General features: G+C 36.9%; 1 protein-coding gene across 1 annotated transcript; it reads left to right on the forward strand.

The window, feature by feature from the left end:
* Positions 1-9,100: 9,100 nt before the first annotated feature.
* LOC108726388 (muscleblind-like protein 1) lies at positions 9,101-24,242 on the forward strand. Its single transcript, XM_018453907.1, has 3 exons — positions 9,101-10,042; positions 15,774-15,858; positions 18,165-24,242. Exons 1-3 carry the CDS (start codon positions 9,950-9,952, stop codon positions 18,311-18,313), a joined length of 327 nt encoding a protein of 108 aa, XP_018309409.1. The 5' UTR covers positions 9,101-9,949; the 3' UTR covers positions 18,314-24,242.
* The last annotated feature ends 320 nt before the right edge of the window (positions 24,243-24,562 follow it).

Genomic DNA, 24,562 nt, shown 5'->3' on the forward strand with positions numbered 1-24,562 from the left:
GGCTCCGTTTTATTCTTTTAATAGGCTAAATTGTAAATAAGTCAATTTCCGCCGTAAAAAAAAAACGGCGTCGCAATATTTTTATTTCGAAACAAATTTTTGTGTTATAGCTTCGTCCAAATTTTAACGTCTAACGTCCGGAACAAAGAAAAAAAAACGACGCTCGGCCTATGTCACGTTATATGCGATACTTGCCGTTAAGTCCGTAATGTTAATTAGCATTCGCGTTTAGAGTTATTGAAATAATTATTATCCAAAGTTGGATTATTTTACTAGAGCACGATTCGCTTATTTATATATTATAGTAATATGTTCAAAATTTTATTTTGTTTGTTCATTTCGGAAGAAAATTAAATAATGTTAAATGAAAAGAATTCGCACAAGTAATATTGGTTTTAACATTTTAGCATCATGTGCATTCAAAAAACTATTTTTTTTTTTTCGTTATCACATGATATATTTTGAATTATACGAGGCTCATGCGTGATATTTGTTAATATTTAATGAAAATTGTTTTAAAATTTTTATCGACTTAACCTATCTTTTTTTTAGTTTAGCTATAAGAATACATATTATGTCTATATATAACGACGTATATATTTCCTAAAAACACCTTGCACATCGACGATAAATTCGACTGGAAGATGCGACGCTTCCGGTAGGCCCTTAGTTGTCATGTAATATGCATAGAATTTAGAATAGTTATTTGTTTTATACTTAGCGTATCTTTAGCATAAGCGTGCTCGAACACAATGTACTCTTCTGTCCTGATGGATTCAATTCGGGGGAGTTTGTTGCACACAGTGAACTTCGTCAATTGCGACCTACGAGCTTATGCATTTAGCCGAATGAGGGAAGTACAGAAAATAATGAAGAAAGAGAAAGAGAAACAGCGAATCCGCGAGATATGCGGATGTATTTACGTGAAATTGAAGAGAGACAGAGGAGGGAGAGTAAGAAAATGATCGGTCCAACCTTGAAGGCGGTGAGACGGGAAGAGAAACGTCTCGTCGATTGCCACTCTCGAGGGTGGAAAGAAAATGGGTTCACATGCGCATCGTGGTACACGACCGCACAAACATTACACTTAAGACACTTACACGACTTACATGATAGACACTGCGTATATTTTTATTAATTCGCGCGTATAACGGCTAGAGAGGAAAGCGGTTATGCGGTACTAGCTGAGAGAGCGGAATTTGTACGTGAAAAAATACAAGGAAATGTATTCACGCTAGCATCTACTTTCTTCTCTTCCGCATTCACGCGTCTGCCAGTGATTTGAAAGTTTGTTTAAATCCAAATGTATAGTTATAAGTTACAATAAACATATATACATATGCATATATGCATTTGTAAATAATTTTTTTTATATACAGGACGAAAATGAAAGATATTTGTTGTATGTGTTAAAGTTATATGCATATATATATATATATACATATACGTATACGTATGTTTGTGTACATAATGATATATTTAATATATAATATATGATATCTTATATACTATGATATATATATATATATTAAATATAATTATGTATATACACATACATATATGTACGGAGAGCACACTCACTGGCATGTTCAATGGAGAAGAAACGAAACGGCCGGTCGTATCATAATTTTCACGAAAAAAACGGAGCGAACGAATTGTGCGGCGGTAGGAATTGTGTACACGAAAACGTGAAAGAACAGAGTAAGGTGAGGTATTTCCCAGAATCCCGGCACGTATGCAAGTGAAATACTTTTAACGCTTCGTGCGCGAAAAGTTCGCTATATACGTATCTTAAATCTCTCTCGTAAAAGTTTAGTTTTAATCCTGGTCCTGGTCGTGACATAGCAAATTGTAATTGCTAAGAAATTTTATTCGGATTAAAAATGTCGTATGTCTCCTCTTGGCTTAAAAAAAGCTCAAAAGGATGTGAATGGAGAATAAGGTACATTACCTCACAATTCCTTTGATTCTTTCGCGGTATTAGAAACAACTTCTTCCAAGGGATCATGAAATATCATCTATGCAGAAAACGCACAAGATTGTAGAATGAGATTGTCTTATAATGGTTTTAGAATAGATTTTTAATTAATAATAACGAATTGTAAAACAATTTAAACCGTACATTTATACGGATTGCACACAATTAAAGAGCAACACACAAAACACTCTTATAGATTTCAGAGAAGGATATCTCTCGTTCGCCTACTGATTTAATGTTATTGCCTATCTTATAATTTTTTTTTACTTTATATATAATTGTATAAATGAACACAGCATATTTTAACGATTTGAATAATATTTTACAAATATCTCTTCCATGATGTAAACTGTAGTTGTTCTTCTTTTAAAATGGCGAATCTACATATTTTTTAAACTCTCGTAAGTTATACATTTATAATCGACGAAGTATTCTATAACTAACATTTATAATGTTATATTTTATTTGCCTTGAGGATAATAGATTTTTACTAAGATTTGCAAGTAGGTAATGATTCTCGCTTTAGAATCAGAATTGAGAATTCTCAAGAGTATCATGGAGTCTTCCATAACGGACGCCACGAGAACGCTCTTCGAGCGCCGTTTTATATTAGTGACTAAGAGGATTTATTGAGATACCTGTCCCAGAGGGAAGAAATTGTTTCTATCTTTATGATAAACAACAACGCGCGTGTGGCGGTCCTATGTGATAATATGTAATGTATTACACTCATACATACGTACACACATACACGCACACACTGTTCTCGCATGCGCGTGGCACTGGAGTATAGTAAGATTAGCTCTTTCATTGCCTTGTATGGCGTTAACCTGGAATTCACGATCAGTACTTATGATACTATGATATCATATACGTGACGTCATCGGTGTTAAAGGGCCTCGAGAAGATGACGATATATAATACGTTAATCCATAAGCAAAGTCCTAACGGCCTTGGACAAGCCGAGGATTCGGCGATAACGCGCGATAAAGTTCCGTATTCCGTAACGACAACTCCATAAGGTACAAGGATAGTGAGAGAGTCGATAGGATCGAGCCTGAAATACTGATTATGGACCGACACTTTTAGGGTTCCTGAACTTGATGTCTACAAATTATATACGTACATTATCGAGAGGGTGGCTGGTTTTTTTAAATTCACACCGAAAACCCGGAATCGCGTTCTGGGCTCGACGCGATCGGTCCAAATGATCGATCGGTCGTCGCCGTTGTTGCATCAAATGTAGCAAAACGTTTCCTTAGAACTGTGATTGTTTTATCGCAAAGCTACTACGTACTTCCATAAGAGGAATGTTCATTATATTTTACTAGACGAGAGTGTATTCTTTTAAAGGATATGTATTAATGTAGGATGTCTTATACGCGGATGATGAAGAGATAGAAGACGCAATCCCGTGTTCTCGGTGTGACATCGGCAAAACAGCGGAAGTGCCTTCCCCTTGCACTCTATACACCATTGCACACAGAGAAACACGTATACAACAAATGCCTACATTATTTAGACACGCGACGCAGGAACGAAGCATTACGATATATAAAGAAGAAAAAAGTGAAACTTACACAATATATAATTATATTTATATACCCTTATTAAGATAAATCATATATATATATATATATATATACACACAAACTCGTACATATTGTCGTTGTTGCATATATAAAGTTAACGCAATGCAACGAAAAGGAGGAAATAAGGACATATTCCACAAGGTAACTAATTACACATACAAAAAACTATTTTGTGGACTATGTATCTGTATATATACATAACCACATGTATACACATACACACATGTTTGAATACACTATTATGATGAGAAAGAGGAAAAACGTTTTACGACTATAACTATACACGCATCAGATAGTATTTATTATTGTGTACTGTACTGTCTCTTATAATTCTTATTGTACATTATTATACATATACGTATGTAAACATATATATATATACACACATACCCAGAGCTCACACATATGTAATATCGATATGTCGAGAGTACATTACGCACGATCTCGGGAATGTAGATACAAAAGCCCGCGCGCATCTTCAGTAATTGTACGCGCGCGCGCGAGAGTCTACTTGACAATGAATCTGTCCGAATTCTTTCGTTCGTAATTACCATCGTGTTGTGTGTACTCGCGCGTCTATGTGTGTGCGCTGATGCGATCGGGATTTAACATCGTCCTCGCGCGAGGCACGACGAAAAGTGATGAAACGCGACAGCTTGCGCCGACTCGAGATAGAGAGATGTAGTCGATCTCGTCAGTCTCGAATGCGTTTTTTTGCGCGTGCACGCTCACGGGGTTTGTCAAGGAGTCAGCCAGTATTTGTAATAATAATGCTTGAGAAATGCATGAATATTTGTTTTATTAATGCTTCTTCTTATTTCATCTCTTTCTATGATAAAAAGAAAAATGAAACAGAACTTCCCGAGACTCGCTAATCCTTGTAATATTTATATTTATACATATATATATTATATATATACTTGTGTATTATTCGATATTGCGCCCATTATTGCTCACAATCTTAGCCTCGCTTCCTGCTTCCCTTGTTTTTAATCTCCTCTTATTCGGAATCTATTCGACTCAGTGCTTGTATCGTAACCACTTTCTCATTAACTTTTTATTTAAATTTTTATTATTATTTTTCTTTGATGTTATATCATATTGTTTGCGTACCGCTGCGATCGGTGCAGCGTCATGCCGATCGCAATTTCTTGCAGATCAATTTATTACATTAATTTATTACGTTTCTTCCTGCAGATATAGCTCCTTAAACGGGATGTCCCTTCACTCGTCGCGTGCCCTTGGCGAAATTCTTGCCGTCATTGTATCGTTGCTCGTCTGCGAATCATCACGAAATCAATTTTCCAACGATTCGCGACGTTTTTCTCACTCGCCGAGAGCACGCGAGTTACGCCAAGCACGCGAGTCCTCTTAAAGATCACGTAGATGTTAGCCGCTTTTACTATGGCGAACACCGTAAAAAGAGTGCCATATGACTCACGACTCGCTGTCTTCTTCTCGTCTTTTTTCTCCCAATCTTCACCTCCTACGTTTCCCATTTCCACACCCTCACGGCTTTTCTCGCGCTTTAGTTGCGATATTCTTGAGGCACGGAGGAGATGTATCCGATATATGTTAATATCTGTATCCTGAGCCCACATCGATTCCTAGTCTCTCCCGTTATTCTGTACAATCGCCACATCAAGCTCCGTTCCCCGGCAAAGATAGTTAATCGTCATCGAGAAGAAGGTCGGCGCTCTTATCGCGTTTTATCGTGCTCTCGCAAGTCGTATATTTCGAACGTGGAGTAAAAATAAATCCTGGAACGCGGTATAAGTTTTTCTGTTTACATCGGCTTCGATCGGTAATCATAAACGAATGAATTTTACGATACACGATTGTAATTAAATTCACGTTATCGTTGCATTGATGAAATCCGATATTATTTACGCTACGTTCGTAGTACACGGCTTCTGTATTTTCGGGAGACGATTTGGAATTTTGGATTGAAAAAATAGAATACGAGAATTGTTCAAAATAAAAGTTATTCCGATATTGATAATTAAAGCATGTGATATAACGGACTCGTTTCACTTATTGCGACCTTTTTCAATTATTCTGATATATTCCCACTTCATCATCCTGCGTTCCTTTCGCTTCCTTTCCAGCTTTCTTTGTTACTCATCGCTAAGCCTGCGTAAAATGTGCGTGTGTGCCTAATGAGCTCTTCCATAATGCTTGGCACAATAAGCCTCTTGTAAATATAAAATCTTGACGAAAAAGCTGAAGATCATAGCTCCAAAACGTAAATCGCTTGCATAATATTAATAAAATTTTATTTCAGAGGCAGTTTATTATCGCGATATTGGAGTCATTGATCTTCGCGGATCGTAACGATGCTACGCAACTGCGTGATAAGTTGAGAGGCAGTAAATGACATTTGTATCAACAATTGGTTTTTTTGTATAATTATATTTATTATAATTCACGGAGAGAAAGGAAAAAAGAAGGGAAAAAAAGGAGAGAGAAAAGAAAAAAAAAGAGAGGTAACGTTATAATAAATCCTGAAAATATTTTCATACAATGCTGCAGAAAGCAATAGTTATATATATAATAAAAAGTATATTATAGCTCTATATATATATAATAAAAAAGTAAAAATTTATCCTGTCAGTTACAGCCTCGTACTTTATCGCAGCAAAATGATTTTCGCTAGCTGCTTCTAGTCGCGCTTCGTTTGCCGCTTTCGCCACGTTCGGCGAGCAGAGCCATTTCGCAGCGAATCGCAATCGGCAAATAACGTGGGTTATCTTCTCTTTTACAACGTCGACATAATTTCGCTGCGATTACAAACGCGCGCCGTATGGCGAACCGATATCGATTGCGAACGATCGTATTCGGCCGCGATATTGCGGCTGGCAAATGGCCGATGCAATTTGACGATTTGACGAATGCAGTATACGACTGCATACGTATACGCGTATACATGTCGAGTAAGCAAATGCAATTACGCAAATACGTAAACGAAAGTTTATGGTTCTGCGCTCACGCATGGAGCAAATTAACCTGAAACTGCAATCCTATATTCGCGGCGATTCGATAGTTTGTTGCCGCTCTCTAATCTCCCGGATACAACGAACGATACGCGAATGCAAATGATGAATATACGCGCAAAAAGTATATTCAGAGCGTGATTGGTCTCTCCTACTATTAGTGGTCGAACGGCGGCGATCTAGTTACTGCTTGTTTTGTTTGTTACGCGTTAAAGCACTTTATATCGACAGATGCCGAGAGAAGCCGCGGTTTCCGGAAATTCTAGTAGTAGTTCTGCTGTACTGTAATACGAGTAAGTCACTTGCTGCGCTCCGTGGCTAATAAAAATTATATGTGCTTTTGTAATATAGCCATCTTCATGATCCTTACCAGATTATTCGCCATTTAATAATATAATCAATATATTGCTGTCTATCTTCTTCTGCGCTAAAGAATTTGAACGCAAGCGACGCTTCTTGCATACCCGCATACCTGCGCCGATATTAAAAACCAACATGCAGCACTCTTTAAAGTATCGCAGTAGCACTTTATTGTATTACATATGCAAGCTTTAGCTCTCCATCGTCATTCAACTGTATTTATATTCTTATAATATAGTTAATAAACTACTTTCTTATAGTGTTGGCACAGAATCACATACTTTATAGGATATACGGATTTTATGTGCTTACTTTAGCATTCTGTGTCTTTTTCCGTACGATATATACTTAGTTTAATAAGTAGCCCCCGATTTGCGTGCTAAGTGCATTCCCTGGAGACCAACGTGAAAATCAAATTCGCCAAAAAACACGAGGGTATTTAACACAGATAAGAGAATAATTAAATTTCTGGAAAGATTTGCGAAAAACAGGACGAATAATCTATCCAGATGTGATATTAATGAAATGTTTCAATTAAAAATTTTCATTACAGTAATTGACAGAGTTAAAAAAAAAACAGTAATTCGAGAAAAATTCGAATAAAATAAATTGCAACAAATTGTGAAAGAGTAATTTAATTAATAAGTTCGAAAAGATTTAACTTTCAGATTAATCTCTCTTGACTTTTATTTAATCAATATTATTATCTCGCGCCATGCTTAGCGCCGAGACACTACCGTGTCTCCAGATATCTCAAAAATTTAAATTCATTAGAAAATAAATGAGATAATCAGAGATTTTTTAAATTAAAATAAAAATTGGTCAGATTATAATTTTGCTCGTAGCGATTTTTATTCACAAACAGATTTAAAGTCGATTTTCTGGGAATGCATCGATCGCTCCAAATGGGAAGTCATCTGTATCTACTTGCCTGGTCAAACTGTCACCTCGACAAAACTCGATATAGACACTTACTAGCGCATGCGAACACGGTGTACTTGAAATGCAAAGCTTCATAGAGGAATGCACGAGAGCGTATTCGTTCGAAGGATTCGCTGTCCGTGGCTATCTTATATTCGCGGGGTCATGCCACGAGTTATATTAGACATGTATAGTTTAACATACTATGCAGTGCCGTATACATATATACCTCTTGATTCGTTTGCAGCGCAAGAAATAAATCGGCGTGCGCGTGCGACTTCTAACGACAGGCTCTGTACGAGATGAATGTGTGCCAGCCAAATACATATATGTATTTACACGTATATATACATACACACACGCCACTGGTGCATGTTGAAGCGCGATCGTTCATGGTATCTCTTTCAACTTTCTGTTTCATGCTTGCCTTCGCCTGGATACCCCACCGCACGCGTCTTTCAACCGAAAATTCACCATGTGCATACCGTTTTCACTGCCCCTGCCAATGCTTTGATCCCAACTCGACCGATGCAATCCCGATGTCCTGTGTGGCCCACGTCGATCCAATCCTCTAATTGATCTCCTGAAACATCCATGTGATCTATACGATGACTCCTGTCTGATCCCTGCCTCGCTCCGATCGAATTACACTCATGTGGCGATTGTGTGACAACTCTCCCGCTCGTACGTCGAAAATCTTAAAACGACAAAAAAATATTAAACCATCACATTATTAATTAATGACTTAAAAAACGTTATCTGTCCGTAAAATTATCCCGTGCATCTCACGATAAACGATAAATATGTAATAACAAAACGCGCACGCACGCATCGTCAATATTGTTGGTCGCACGTCACTTAAAATTTGATGCAAAATTGTCAATCTTTTTTTTTCGCGTTCGTTAACCAATCATACGAAACTATGGTGATGGGTTGTCGGTGCTTCTCTTCTTCCCCTTCTCTCTTTTTTTTTGTTTCTCACAATCACTGATCTCGTTTCGTTCGTTGGTGGCCACGCTGAATCGTTTGATAAATATTTGGCAAACGAATGAACGAAATAAAACGACATATACGGATTCACATCGTGCGACTCGCGGTGATAAAACAAAAAATAAACGATATGATAATATTGATGATATATATATATATACATATACATATATATATCCACGTGACGTATATACTCGCGGATGGGTGGCGGCGATCTGACACATGCGTTCTTGTTCTCCGCTTTATCACGTGCTTCGATTCGACTGGTTGATTGATTTTTCCCGATTTTGCCTCTATCTGACCGTGCATACGTCTATATGTAATCTCCTATTTTCGACATATATATATATATATACACATATATTACGTATTATTTATAATGAATATATATATAACGTTGGCTTGGTATGTGTGCACTGCCGCCGCATTATTTCGATGCCCGCCCATCAAATCTCGATGCCCCCGTGGACAAAATCGGAATTAATGTCTGTGCGGCACACCCTGGTACATGCATCCGTCGTTCATCGAATTTAAAATGTATATAATATTGCGCGCCCGAATACACACGTATGTTTCGCGCGCTTTAATACACGTGGCAACCAACGCGCCGAAATCTCCTCGTTTGCACGACCATGCGTGTAAACGAACTCGAAAAAAAAATAAATAAATAAATAAAACGACGGGCGCGACGACAAGCCGACGATTTACACTTTCGTTTTCCGTAATTTACGCTTTCATTTTTCTCGCGCTTTTTCACTCGTTACTCGCGTACCGGCGCGTTTATCGGGACGACGAACGGCTTGCGGCTGCAATTTAACCGACGACTCATCATGTTCCTTCGTGGAGTGCTTAATTAAAAAAAAATAATAATAATAACAATAACTCAAAATTAAATGAATGACACGCATAAAATATTTTTGGAACTGAACGATAAAACGAATTCGATCTCACTGTCGTACATGTACCTGGATGCTCCGAGGACACGCTCCACGCGTGTCTCCTTTGATCTGGTGCCTTCTCCACCGAATTCAACCGACTGTGGTAATGAATGACCACCAAAAAAACTACCGATACTTGAAAAAAATATACCGTACGAACACTGCCTCGTTTGCTGCATGTGGATCGCCTTAGCAGCCTTAGCCACTGTCGGGGCCCAAATGGTCCCCCAAAACGCTCACTGTGTCGTCTACACAGACAGCTGCGGACAGGTAGACTCATTATTGTAACCAGTTTTTTATCCGGTCTCGAATTTGCATCATTAGCGCCGATTCGGATAATCGGGTGAGAGAAGTTTTAGCGTGCATGCGTGTCGCCATGCTGATCCATCCGCTCGGCGTGCAATTCCCTGAAGATCGTAATAGTGAAGACGCAACCGTTTTCACTGATTCGAACTTCAGGAAATTCTTCCTCATTTACGCATTGTTCTGCATAACATTGCGCGAATGATGAATTTTGTACATGACGTTACAACGTTCGTCTCTTTTCATCTAGATCGATCCTGTGGGATCATCTTCGAATTTTAAAAATTGGATATTACGTGGCGCGCTGTGATGCAAGCTCGAACTTTAATTGCTGCTAACCTTCAAGGTTAACGAGGGAAAAGGATGTTATCGCGGATATCGCTCGATGAACGAACAACTTTTCTTTTACTTATGCACTGCTTAGGCAGCAGGAAACTTGACGTTTACACTTCTTAGTTCGAGGAGCGAAACGTTGTAATCCGCATCTCTCGGTAACCTTGGCTAACACGTAGCTTTCGGGGGCATCTCCCTCACGACTGCTCACCGCAACTATAACTGCGAATAACCACTGCCTTATCTGGTGTTTGTCTATTATTATTATACCAATAATTATTATTATGCTATTTCGAAAGCGTTGTCGTCACCTCTGTCCCCCTTGATCCGCCCCCCCACATATACATACAGACAGATATACACACTCATACATATAAACAACGTGCACACACGAACGAACCTATTCACGAAGAAAGAGATGCACGCTTCTTATACAGTAATTAGTATGATTAGTACTTTTGCCATTAAATGGTTTGCCATGTATCTATATATTATACATATACATATTATTATATATCTATCATGCCATTGTCTTGAACCGCTTGTCTGATTAACGTTGCGCGTTATTTGTGGATGAGGATATTGTCGGGATGTCTTTTAAACATTTCTTTGTATTCGTTACGACTGAATCTAATGCTACGTCTAAAAGCAATTTCCATCCTTGTACGCTTCAATATCTATTTGTTTTCTCTCGCAGTGCATCTTATCGCAAGTAGCAATTACGATATGGACAGCTGTTACGTGTCGGGCGTGTATACTGCATGCTCATTAATTATTATAAAACCTAAGGGAGCGCGTATATATCGAGAAACCAGAGGGCATATAATACATTCTGAGTCCTACACAAACTTGTCATCGATATGTGGAAATTATGAATTTTTTTGCTAATATTTCTTTTGTTGTTAAACACATTTTTTTCTAAATTGCTTTGCTAAATAGTTGGATAATTTTTATTTCAGAGATACTAAACATCTGTTTTTTAAAGATGTTAAAAGGACTTAAAAAATGTTAAGTTATAAATCTATTAAAAATTAAAATTTTATTCCCTAATAATTTTTTTTTTTCATTAACTAAGGATCGTGTCACTTTATATATATGTTCTGTAAATTATTTTATTACAGTATGAAATATATGATACAATAATTAAAATAATAATACTATAAAATAATTTATATTTATACATATTACATCTTTTTGTGTCAATAGATTTTTAAGAAAGTTTTGAAAAGTCCATACTTCAATTTTAACATCAAGCATTTTTATTGTTTTAGAGTAAAAATCGTCCAACTAAGGACCGGTTGTTCCGTATTCAGATAAAGTATGTTGAAATTTACATATTGGATAAACAAAAGAGTAAAAAGAGTAAGAGCATAAAAGAATAAGAAAGTAAGATAGTGAGCTAAAGTTTACCGAAAGGTGAAACAATCCAGTTTAAGCCAGTCACGTAAACAAGAGTCTTAGCAATTATGATTTTTTTTTCTTAAAAGGTATAGTTATATAAGATAACTCGTATCCTCTGGTTAGTATCGCATGCACCGCGTTGTTGATATACACACGAAATTCGTAATATTCTTCGCAATATCCGCGAATTCAAATGTGTCGCATGTGCACAAAAGTTCGCCGAATTTATAATTATTTGATGTATCAAAATATTCCGAATTTTGAAGAAATTGGCAGATTATTTCGTCGAAGCTGTCTGCATTTTCATTGGGCAATGACAATGGCGTGATTTACGACATATAGATTCAAAGGGCTGTGGAAGAGCTGACTTTTGCGACGGAACATTGACGGGACATTGACGTATAACACTACTCTTCCATTTAGGACGTTTACGAGTAACGCATTTGTGCTCTTGCCTTCCGAATTAGCATATAGCCGCGAAAAGTGATGTTATGCAAAAAGTTGAAACGAACTGATGTGAAGTGAATTCGTGTTTTAAAGGATGGACATGTCTGCCTTCGAAGATCGATCTTGACCGACTTGAAAGTTAAAATCTTTGTCATGACTTACAATTAGAACAAAAATACACGCAGCTTTCAGTTGAATCGCTCATTTCCGCTTACTTGGTCAAAGAACGTGTCTATTATGCTTGCACACTGATTGCTTTCGACGCAATTAACTTCCGACTGTAAGGCACAGAAAATAGTACACATGGGCATGGAATAAAGAAGCGCGTGCGAGCTTTACGTCTGACCGTTATTCGAACCAGTAATCATTTTCCATTATGACAAAGCTTTCCCTGCGCACGGAAAACTGATCGGACCTACCGATCGCTGCGCATCTATCGATAATAGTTTCTTACCCATATTTTTGGCTAGCTCTGTCGTTATGGTTGCGGAGTCGCAGTTGACATAGTGTGTTGAACTTATTTGCAGTAGAATATTATTAATTTGACGGCTTACGACATCCCACATCCATATTATACGATATTGCCGATAACCGCTGACTATCCAATCCCCCCCTTCTCGCCACTGCAGCCACTCTTGTCACTTTGGTTCGCTAGCGTGGATCACCCGGAGGACTGTTTTCTTCCGTAGCTTCAGTAGTGAGTGGATGTGTGTGTTTCGGTCCTGTAATTCACGCACGCGAACCAGATCGACGGTGAGCTGGCTTTTGGCAGCACATTAACGCTTGGGTGATGACACTGTATTATCATTGCTGATACACGACCGCGCTCGTCGTCATCGCTCCGTCGTCGTCACGAGACAGAGATTCGATCATTTAATCACACTTGGTATTTGGTCGACTTTTCGAGTAACACCGATGATCACCCAAGCAACGATCCCCCTTCTCCCGGGCCATTATTTGCATGACCAGACTCTGTGTTCGTAGCGAGTTATCTCTTATGCAATTGCAAGAATTGTTTATTATAATTATAATGGTTAATATTATGGTTAAACCCACTTATTACTAGCGTTATTATTACGATTATTATACTGTTGCCTATTAATGCTATTATGACTGTTATTATTCTTATTACTGTTATGTTTAAGATCTCTCTTTAACTTTTGTTAACTTCATTATTATTATCATGATTATTACAAGTACGCAGAATAATCTTTTTGTCGAGAATTATATGATGAAATAATTTATTAGCGTTACACACATTTTTCGTGATACATTTTCATATATTTTGCACGCTTCTATGGTGAGCCTATGGTATACTTTCGCGTGATTATACTTTATTTCTTTAATTATTTTTTTATAAATTTATTTTTTCGTATATCTGTCTGGTAGGTTGTTAATGCTTTGACCTAACGTTTTGCTAACACGAAAACCGTACTCTGGAATTTGATGTTTAATCTATTTGCTGCATTTGTCTCATATATATATATTTCGGATATACGAATAATTCTTCTAGATACGAGTGTACGTGTGTGTTTCCGTGTGTGTGTGTACATATAATATGCATACATCTTTTGCCAATGGGTAATAAAAGAAACGGATAGTAGCTGTAGCTGGGTGGAGTTTCCGCTTCCACTTGGGTCCACTTTATTCGTATTCTTTCGATGGCCAATGTTTTACGATTCGCATTTATGTCTTTCTCTCTTCCATATGTTATTTGTTAAATGTGGACTTATATTCATGCTCGCGAAAAATATATATTGCTCGCTTACGATTCAATATATGACTTCAATGCGGACTGTTTTCTTATCTCCGATGATATCTGGTGCGTTTTGGCGATATACGCAGTCACATGATATACATGCGTACATATTATATATATACATACACACATTTATATATGTAATTATCGTTTTTATCTTGCGCGAACCGGGTTTATATTACGTCGATGTCCAGCATCGTTTTCGACCGGAAACGAGAGTGACGGAGAGAGGAAAAAGAGCGAGGCGCAGAGAATTTCGAACATTTCTGCCAGATCTTTCCGTTGCTTTCGCGTATTTTGTTAATACTAAAATTTCAGTCTAGTCATTGTGTTGAATGGCCCGCCGAGAAGAGGGCTTCCAAACCTGATTCGCAAATTCTGTATAATGTTTACCAGCATAGGATACATACGTATTGCGAAGTAATTATGCATGAAATATATCATGATTTTCAAATTATAATAGATATTCGAACGTAACAATTACTATGCTGAATTTTAGTTGAAATCATAGTCTTTACGTATAATTTTTCCGGATTCTCGATGAAATTTGCGAATCAAATATCCTTGTTTCTAGGCGTGCTCCTTGCATACATTGTGTCCGGAATATCACGATTAGCATAACGAAAATGTCACACACACACATACACACACACACACACACACACACAACCGGCACGCGTTATAAACATAATACGACTTTCCTTGATTCTAGCCCAAGTTAAGCCAATTTTACAAATCCCGACAAACTGTAAATTCGGTAAAGTTAACACGATTAGCAAGACTCTGTTTTTTGCAGTCGATTAGAATTATTTTAATTTTACACCACAATATATACATACTAAAATAAGAAATGTCCTGTTTGAAAAAACAAAAGTTCTACTGCAAATTTATCACTTAATTCATATGTGCGAATGATCGGCGATTGTTTTTTTACTTTGTTTTTAATAAATCGATCACGACGCGAAAAGATATCGTTTGAGAAATTATTCATTTTAAATTAACCCGATCGCTTGATTATTCGCACATTGGTAGCACTTAATTAATATTCATATACAAACCGGTCTTCTAGAGCATGTAATGAACCATGAATATGCTCTAACATTGAAGAATCTGAAGTGTCTGGTTGTGCGGAAGATCTCGGTGATCGTAGGAATGCTTAGAAATGTACCAAGGCCCGATATTTTTAATTACTAAAAATACAGAAAACGTATATCAATATTCTAAGTTTAAAATAAGAAAAAGAAGAATAATGGATACTCTACGCGAACTGTTTTATGCTTCCTTACAGATCAATTAATACAATTTATTGATATTTAGTTTATCGACAATATTAATGAAGTACACACATACAATATTCGTTGAGAATTATCGAATCGGCACACTGATGTATATTCCTCATTTATCCAGTGATTAAGACTGCCTTGCATGTCTGGAACTAATTCTGTGATTAACGAGTATGAATAAATGTATAACGTTGTTGTAGCACTTTTCAAATTCATTTTGAGATGCTGGATCGTGAGATGAATTAAACTATCGGATACTGGTATTTTTGAGCAATCCTAAATAAGAAAGAGAGAATGCGAGAAAGAAAGAGAAAGAATGATATGTGAGATAAGATTACGCGTGTGTATGTATGAGAGTGATTCTTGCAAGAGCGCATGTGTGTGCGTGTATGTGATATACTATAAGTTCTTTTTTTTTCGTTTACTTTTCGCCGATCTCATCCGTTATAAGAGTATCTGGCACATTTTCTTTCAGTTACTGGACACCCTCCCGGTGTGCCAAGATTTTAATCGACAAGTGTGCAACCGTCCCGCCTGCAAGTTTATTCATCTCAGTGATGGTGAGTTATTCGTGCGTTATTGGAAAATACAAGTTGATTATGCACACTTAAATGGAAAACAAGTTATTATCAGTTTACGTCAGGAAGTGATGGAGACTATTATTAGGAGGAAATGTTCCATGTTCGGATCATAATTAATGTTGTAAGAAACATTAATTTTACAATAAAGGCATATCTTTTATTGTTACACGGAAGAACGATTTTACTAATGTATTTAAAAATTTGGCTATAATTACAGATCTAAAAATAATTTTGTTAGACCAAAATAATTATATAAAATGTTCAAGCTGATTGCTAGAATGTAAACATTTTTTACGACGTTACTCATCATGCTTGAGTTTTCAACATTATTATTTTGATGATTCCAACAAAATTATTTTTAGATCTATATATCTAGTTACTTTTGAATGTTTTAATATAAAATCGTTCTCTCTGCTTATATTTTAAGACATGTTTATGTTATCACATTTAATTATCTATATTTTTCTCAGGGACGTTTAATTAAAATTTGTTAATCTTTGATACTGAGCTGTAGATTGTGTTCATATTTTTACTTCTTTTAGTTTTTATGCATTTCACTGATTGAAAGATCTATATTAAAAAATTAAAATGCGAAATCATACGACTATGTTTACTGTTGAATACACAGTGAGAATATGAGCCAATATCTCGAAGAACATTTAATTCGTTCAATTGGCATTCATTGAGCGCTTTGGCGATTTTCAAATTTCTCTTTGGTCACACAGATGGATTTCAGTAACGAGATTTCCGGCAAAATCGGTAGTTTCGGTAAAGTAAGCGTATCTCGAGCGACGGCAGAAATTCGGCTATTGAAATTCCTGCGCGACGGAACTATTCCCCGCAAGCATCGGGCACCGGCGATTATGGCTTTTCGTTCACCGATCGATTCTCCGCGAACTTGTCAATTCTCTCTGCGTGCGAGACGCGTCGCAATTACGTACAATAAATCATTCGTGGTTTTATCGTTTGAAAGAGTCTGATTGTCGTTCCACGCTTTTATTTTACTTCCGTTCTGCGACGTCGTTGGTATTGATCGGTGCCTTCATTATTCTTCGTATTATTACAAGCCATCGTTACAGCATGTCTTGCTTTCACGTTTAGCGAATGATCTTTGCGAATGTAATGAGAATCTTCCCCTTTGTCAAGTTGCCGTGTCAATTAGATTCTATTCGCGATAATGAGCAAGTAATGTTACTCAAGATGTGAACGAGAAAGTGCTTCAGCTCGCCAAACAATTAGCGATACTTTTTGCACAATCAATTGCAAACAATATACATTTGAATAACGAGCGTATTTCTATCGCAGCAAATTTGCATCAATTCCTTTGATGTCGTTGAACGATTGAGAATATTTATGCATTGCACTCTATGAATATTGCAATCAATGTCAAGTTTTTTTGAAGTCTTTGGATATTAAATAGTTTGTACCGTTATACGAATCAAAAGAGGTGATTTTGTATGAAATAGCATCTTTTTGTGCTCATTGTATTTATGTTTAAATATGTTTAGATTTATGTAATATACTTTAAATAATAATTCTGTTTAATAATAATTAGAATAATTTTCATAATTTAAACGATAAAGCTTTTTTATTAGTTTCATTAATTTAACCTTCTCAACGGCAATAAGTTATTTGAATCTAAAACGAAAATTTTTGAATAATTGTACAATATGTACGATTGGTACTATGAAGTTCTAAATCATATATAGATAAAAAAATTTAAATTTTCTTGTTCAATTACTAAGGTTTGTAAAGGTTTCGTGCTTTATACATTTTGTATTTTAAACAGAATGATTTAAAATTCATAATTAAGTGTAGTTTTCATAGCTGTACTTAATTGGAGAATACACTTTAATTTTTACATTTGTAGTCCAAAAACTATTAATATTTCGATTTTGCACGAAAAGAACAATTTTGCTGAAGTATCTAAAAATTTAAATATTATAGATACAGATCTGAAAAATAATTTTGTTGGATTATCAAAATAATTATGTAAATAAAAATTCAAGTGTGATGAGCAACAATGCAAAAAGTTTTGACATAGTAACCAGCTTGAGTGTCGTAAATAATTATTATGGTAATCCAATAAAATTATTTTTAGATTGTATCTAACTAATGCTAAATTTTTAGATATAGCAAAACTGTTTTTTCATATGAAACATTATCTTTGACACTGTAATCTCTGCGCGAAAGAAACGAGTTGTTTGCAATACTGTCGATATGTTTACGATTACTAGTGATATGTGTGAATAATCGATTGATTTGATTTTGTAATGAATTTTCAGGAAACGTGGAGGTGATTGACAACCGTGTAACGGTGTGCAGGGACGCAGTGAAGGGCGCGTGCATGCGACCTCAGTGTAAATATTACCACATACCGGTCGCGTTGCCGCCGGCGCCTCTGATGGCGATCGCATCGTCTGCTTCGCCTTAGGGTTACTTTTGCCAGCGGCTAACGCTGGAACCGCACGAGGAAACGAGGAAGAAGACTCGATAAGCTTGCGCGAACACGCATCTCCGTACATGTCGAGATTATTGTGCATCGAGGCGGCATCAGTAGCGACAGCGACGAACAAAGCGTACGAGAAGAAATGGAGGCGCACCGAACATCGTCGTTCTTGTCGTCGATTCGATTTAGCTTCAATCAGCACGTCGATATTCCTCCGCGACATTCCTCTCCGATGTACACGATGCTTATGATGCACACGAATATGCGAACGCACGTTCAGGTGACAGGGGGGAAATAGCGCGCGGCAGGAAGAATAAGAGTAGGGAAACGTTGCCGAAGAGAGGTTTCTGTCGGCGTGAAGTCGGAACGGAAGAAGGAAGAAAACACATATAAGACCCGAAAGTTCTTGCACATGTAAGAGACGTTGTTGCCGAAAGAGAAGACTGAAACCGAGAAAGAATTCTGAGTGATTGGATCGTGGAAGTTGAAAGACCGAGCAATCCGGTGAATCGTTGCGTCGTTGTGAAGATTGTATCGTCGAGTGTATTCGTTACGATCGCAGCGAGCTAGTAAGCAAAGTCTTCCTTAATATCGTCTTTTTTTCTTTCGATTTATATTTGGCTTCCCATGCATCGTGTAAGGGTAAATAAACTCGAAACGTTCGGAATAACTCGTAAAACCGGAGCAGTATTTCAACTTTCACGATACTCTTTTTTTTTGTTAACTCGCTCGTGTGAGGCTGGGTTTTTCGGAACGAGTGTAAAGCATCGACGGGAAAACAATGACAACGTTTTGTCCCAGCGGGTAAACACGAAACTTGAATACATCGGGACCCATTCTTCTCGCGATCGAGCGAGTTAGCGAACAATGACCCGCGGTTCAGTATCGTTTAAGTTTCTATGACTTCTCATTGACGTGGCGAAGTCGCACCCGCTCCTTTCTCGGTCCTAATTAATAATCGATAAATAATAGTTTTTTCGAGGCCAGCAAAATATAGCTGAAGAAATAAATTTTATTTTCGATTCTGAAATCTTGCTTTTACGATATCGATATTTCGAGTGCAATCGTTTTTGTCCTATGATCGAAAAGCGAAAGAAACAAGAGAGTCATATATAAAATATTATATAAGACACTTGTCCTATGCAGCAGCTTGCAACATTACTGCAATGTTAGCAATGTTATTACAATATTGCTGGAACGTTGCAACGTTGCTGCAATATTGTTGGAATGTTCCGTGCTGTATAGGACCTTTCTTCATCTCTTTTTCATCATAGAAAAAATTATTGCATCATGTTTTAAAGATGTGATTGATATTTATAATAGATTATATTTTTTATGTTTGTGAGAACTTTACATTCTCTTATATCAACGATTTTCTTCCTTCTCCCGATTTCTGGCATGCACTCAGTGTCTTCTTTCGCCGTGACGTGTGATGCACGTTCGCGTAATGCAAGATATGCTCGTTAGAAAATCCGAAGAGAGTTCATCTCGAAATATTGTTCTATAAAGGCGTATTAATATTATACATATAATTATATTATATATTTATGCCAGATTCTGGCGTAAGAAAGAAATCGTAACCTTATCACACATAAGTAGATTAGCTAGGGGCCGCGAATCAACGCGATGAAACAAATGACCGAAGAACACTGATCTTGAAGAAGAAGAAGAAGAGAAACGTATATGATACAAAATATAACGACGATAAAATATCACCGAGATGATGAGAGAATTTACACGAGATATGATATAACGCGGCGGACGCATAACGAAGTTTTTTATACTCGTATATAACAAATCTCAATTATATTTTGTTTTTATGATAATAATGTAAACGCCTGTGTGTGTATATACGTACGAGGAGAGACATGTATATGTATATGTATGCATATGCGAGAAGGTATAACGATTTCGCTCGAAGAGGAGCATAATAGTTATCGGCGGATTGATTGGCGGCAATTAGATGAGCGGAGTGAAATAATGGTAGGTAATGGAACGTCGAAATTTCAGAAACTGCGAAGCGATCAATTCTCTCGCGCGAGAGGAATAGGAAGCCTTAACGAGGTTTACACCGGCTATTTGACTTTCGACCGTCTTACTTGATTCGCGAGAACCGAGCAAACGCCGAAAATCGCACATTCTATAGGCTGGTAAACACTAATTAATTAATACACTACGACAAATGTATATGACAAATTTATATGCATACGATAAGAAATTATATTTAATTAAAGGTAGACTCTCTTCAGAGAGAGAGAGAGAGAGGGGGAGTTGGGAGTATAACAAGAACGATCGCGAGAGGAGATATCGCGAGGTATTCTTGGTGCGAACGAAAGCTGCCGAGAGAGACGAGAGGAATCGTTTTATATATCTGCTCTTCGAGGCAAATGAAAAAAAAAAGAAACAATCGATCCGCTGGATCGCGTGTATAGGTTTACACGATCGATAGGGAATAAGTTTATACGTTGTTTCAGTCTTCGTAAATACGCGACCCTTCGTAATTACTTTAATTGTTGCGTTAATATCCTTTAAATCTAATAATTATTCATTTCCCGTGAAGGACCCCCCTCCATCGATCGAGTCTTTCGTCATTAAATGCATTCTTCATGATTACTCTTTTGTGCACGCTTAATTGCGTCTTCGAAGGTAACTCTCTACGATTACGCGTGCACTTTGCATATATACATATATATATATTCGCGTTTGCGAATCTCATTTCTTTCCACAGTTAAAAATTTAAACGATACATTCTCGCGTCCAGAAAAAAAAAACAAATATTCCGAACAATATTTTTTTACAAGGTATACATATATACGTCGAAAATATTAATGTTAAGGCACGCTTGCGGACCTAATTTCCTTGAAAATGTCTCGTGGACTGATTGCTCACTCGATAGAATTTGCTCTGGAGAGTCACTCTCAGAGTTTAATTTCCTAAAGTATGCCATCAGTCTAAGACTTTGAAAATTTCACTACATATGCTAACACTTACAAATACGTGGCAATGCTTGAAAGACATTTTACCGTCCAGGAGAGGCTTACACCAACTTTCCCGACCAACGACACGATATGATCTATCGAATATTCATACCGAAATATATTGCGAAATGAAAAATGCACTTTTGAACTAGTCATGATGATGGGACAGGATCCTTCACAACTTCCCTTTTTGTACTGTTAGATTATATTATATTCTTTTTTTTAAACTTAGTTAATGCATTAATCGTTTAATTGTTTAATCGATCACATTGATGATAGTATAATTATTTAAACGAAATTTAGGAATATAACAAAGTACTCTAACGACAAAATAAATATAAGCCTACGGATATAAAATAATAAATAAAAATAAAATTAAACGAGTGATTAAAGAGTTAAGCAAGTAAATGTTCCTGTACAGCATTTAAGAATCAAAGGACACTCTTATCAAAGCAAAAGGAAAAAACAGATTATACACCTTTGGTATTAGAAGGGAAAGATCCGAGGCTGGCGAATATAGTTGGAAGTTCAACTTTGTAAATTACTCGTGTACATAAAATAGTATTAATGCGTGAGAAATAACTCTCGAGGTTTTAGAGTAGACAGAATAAAAGTACTGAGGATTCTAGGAACGTCATCGGTTTTCAAATTTGTTCGTTAAACAAATCTATGGACGATCGGAAAGAACGTTTTAGACGCGTGTAACAGTAATCCGTTTTATAACTTACATGTACTCCTTTGCGACGAATCGTTCAAATTTTAATGTTAATCTTTCAAACGCGTTTTCTTCCTTTAATTAGTATACTTCTCTCTCGACACTGTGATTCTAGTCATGTGTTCGAAATCATTTAATAATATCTTCATCCCTTGATATTGTCGCTTCTTAATATTCATGATAATTCGTACGTTTGTAATTTTTTATTTACTTTTTCGTCTTTAAAGTGTCATTGAGTATGTGATAGATGGCTACAAACGTAACTCAAGAGGGATATTACATGTAAATTCATCGAAACAAATGGGGAAAGATATAGGAGCGAGTTCCTCCGTGCCCATACTTAGTATGTATATAGATTTAATTAGATACGCATAGGAAGAAAAAGAAAGAGATACATACGTTATATTATATAAAATTAAGTACAATAATCTATGAATGTCCATTTAAGTGATTCAATGACACCACGAAGAGGAGAGCGAAATATTTTCAATTGTGATTCCACTTAGAGTATACTCGATACTTTCTCTTAGAGACCCGGGGTCTGCACTCCTCGTCTTCGGGATATTTCTTCTTCTTTGGTATCGGTAAATTGCAATTAGATCCGTTTACTACGTCTTCGTACGGAGAGACACCAAGAGCAGGAACGATATTCAGATTCGTCCCACTCGCTGCCAGCCGCTCAGCCTGTTTAGACGAGCAAAGTCCTTCGAGAAGTTATCGATAACTCCTCCTTTCGTGTCGTCTCGCGATGGTACGGTTCGTTAAAGCTCAGGTATGCCCTGATCCCGACGCGCTCGAGAACGAGAGAAACGACCGGGATGCCTTCGGCTTATTTTCGAACGGATTTTTCTCTCTAATTGCTAAACGATGAATTAGTTTTAGGTAAACGAAACGGTCACATACAGACAACGCATCTAAGAGCGCGAAATTAACGTCGGACAGTACTACCCGTCTTTCCCTTTAATACCAAAATCTCTAGTAAATACACGATATATGAACGAATACTATAATTAATAATATAATTATGCGAACACAAAATGAGAAAAAAGAAACGACGGACAAAAAAACGAAAGAAGGATCGAAGCGCTACTCCGACTTACGGTCGCAAATACCACGAGAGCCATTCTAAAAAGCGATAACTAAAAACAATGAAAAGATAAAAAAGACAATGAAAACACGGTGAAAACGTTGTGACGAATCCACTGGAGTTTGAGCTTCCCAACTTGAGTCAAGGGTTTTAGCTGCTGCAGCAAGCAATCACAAAGCAAAACAATTATTTGTAATCAAGTAAAAAGTTCGCCCGCGCAAGTTTCCTGCCGTCGTGTTCGAGCGTCGTTTGGCGTCGATAAACTTCACGCGACTTTACATCTTCGAGAGGAAACCGACGGAAAACGCATTACCTCGCGCAACGGCATGGAATTCACGGCGGGAGATTTATGTACGCTGCCGCTTATGTATCTATATATGATAACAGAATGCTGCTTCGCATGGCCAACGATTGTCTGCTGGATCGCATGAGAAACGCGATTACTCGGAGATAAAGATTTGTCACACATTGTCTGGACGTTAATTCTTAATTGGAGTTCTGTACCGTTATAAAATTAAGTATGCAATACCATTTCTGCAGGCAACTAGTTGAGAATTAACGAAAATTATTGCGGTGTCGTTATGAAGCGTCGGGTAAGCTTTTCAAACCCGTATCTTTTTGCAATTTTTATTATTGCAAACAAAAAATAATAAATGCTCTGAAAGATTCTGTTCTCATGCGTTCTATCGTTCGTTGGCCGGATATGCTCGTGTGTACCTACCTAGCTTTTTGCGCGCTACGCATTTTTGACTCTGCTAGGAACAGGAAATGAAAATGGGAAGGAGGGCGAGAAAGAAAGAAGATTAGAGATTGGAGGGAGAGATAGAGAGGAAATAGAACGATGAAGTGCAAAACGTGTTTTTACTCTGCAGAGAAACCAGTCAGCGCACCGACTTATGATCGCGATAATCGCGATTATTCGAACGAAACGCGAACGTTTGTTAACGTTTAAGCGATTAATCCGCTTAATCGGATTGTCCATCGACGATTCTGTCAGCTGCATGCCTGAAATTACCTGCACGAAATCCTGACAAGACTTATGGAGATATTATTCGTAAATTCGATCGATTATCATGCAATATTTGGAAAAAGTATTTAAGGAGAACGAAATAATATCTTTTTTAAACATTTATTCCGACGTATGTTCTTCCAATATAATAAATATGATGTTTATAGAAGAAATCGAGGAAAACAAATTGATTTCTGTATACAAATATATTCTTTTTCTTTTTTGTCTGATAAAAGAGCGATATTTGAATAAATTGTTACAGTAAAGGAATATATTATATATAAAATAAAATATAAAATTTTTCTAAATATTTTATCTTTTGTATTAAACAATTAAACCAATGGTATAGAGAAAAATCGAGAAATGTGAAAAAGAAAAATAAGACAGGATTAATCGCTAGAGAGAGAGAGAGAGAGAGAGAGAGAAGAGAAGAGAAGAGAGATAG

Source organism: Mycetomoellerius zeteki, unplaced genomic scaffold (assembly GCF_001594055.1).
Source record: "Mycetomoellerius zeteki isolate Tzet28-1 unplaced genomic scaffold, Tzet1.0 scaffold415, whole genome shotgun sequence".
NCBI lineage: Eukaryota > Metazoa > Arthropoda > Insecta > Hymenoptera > Formicidae > Mycetomoellerius > Mycetomoellerius zeteki.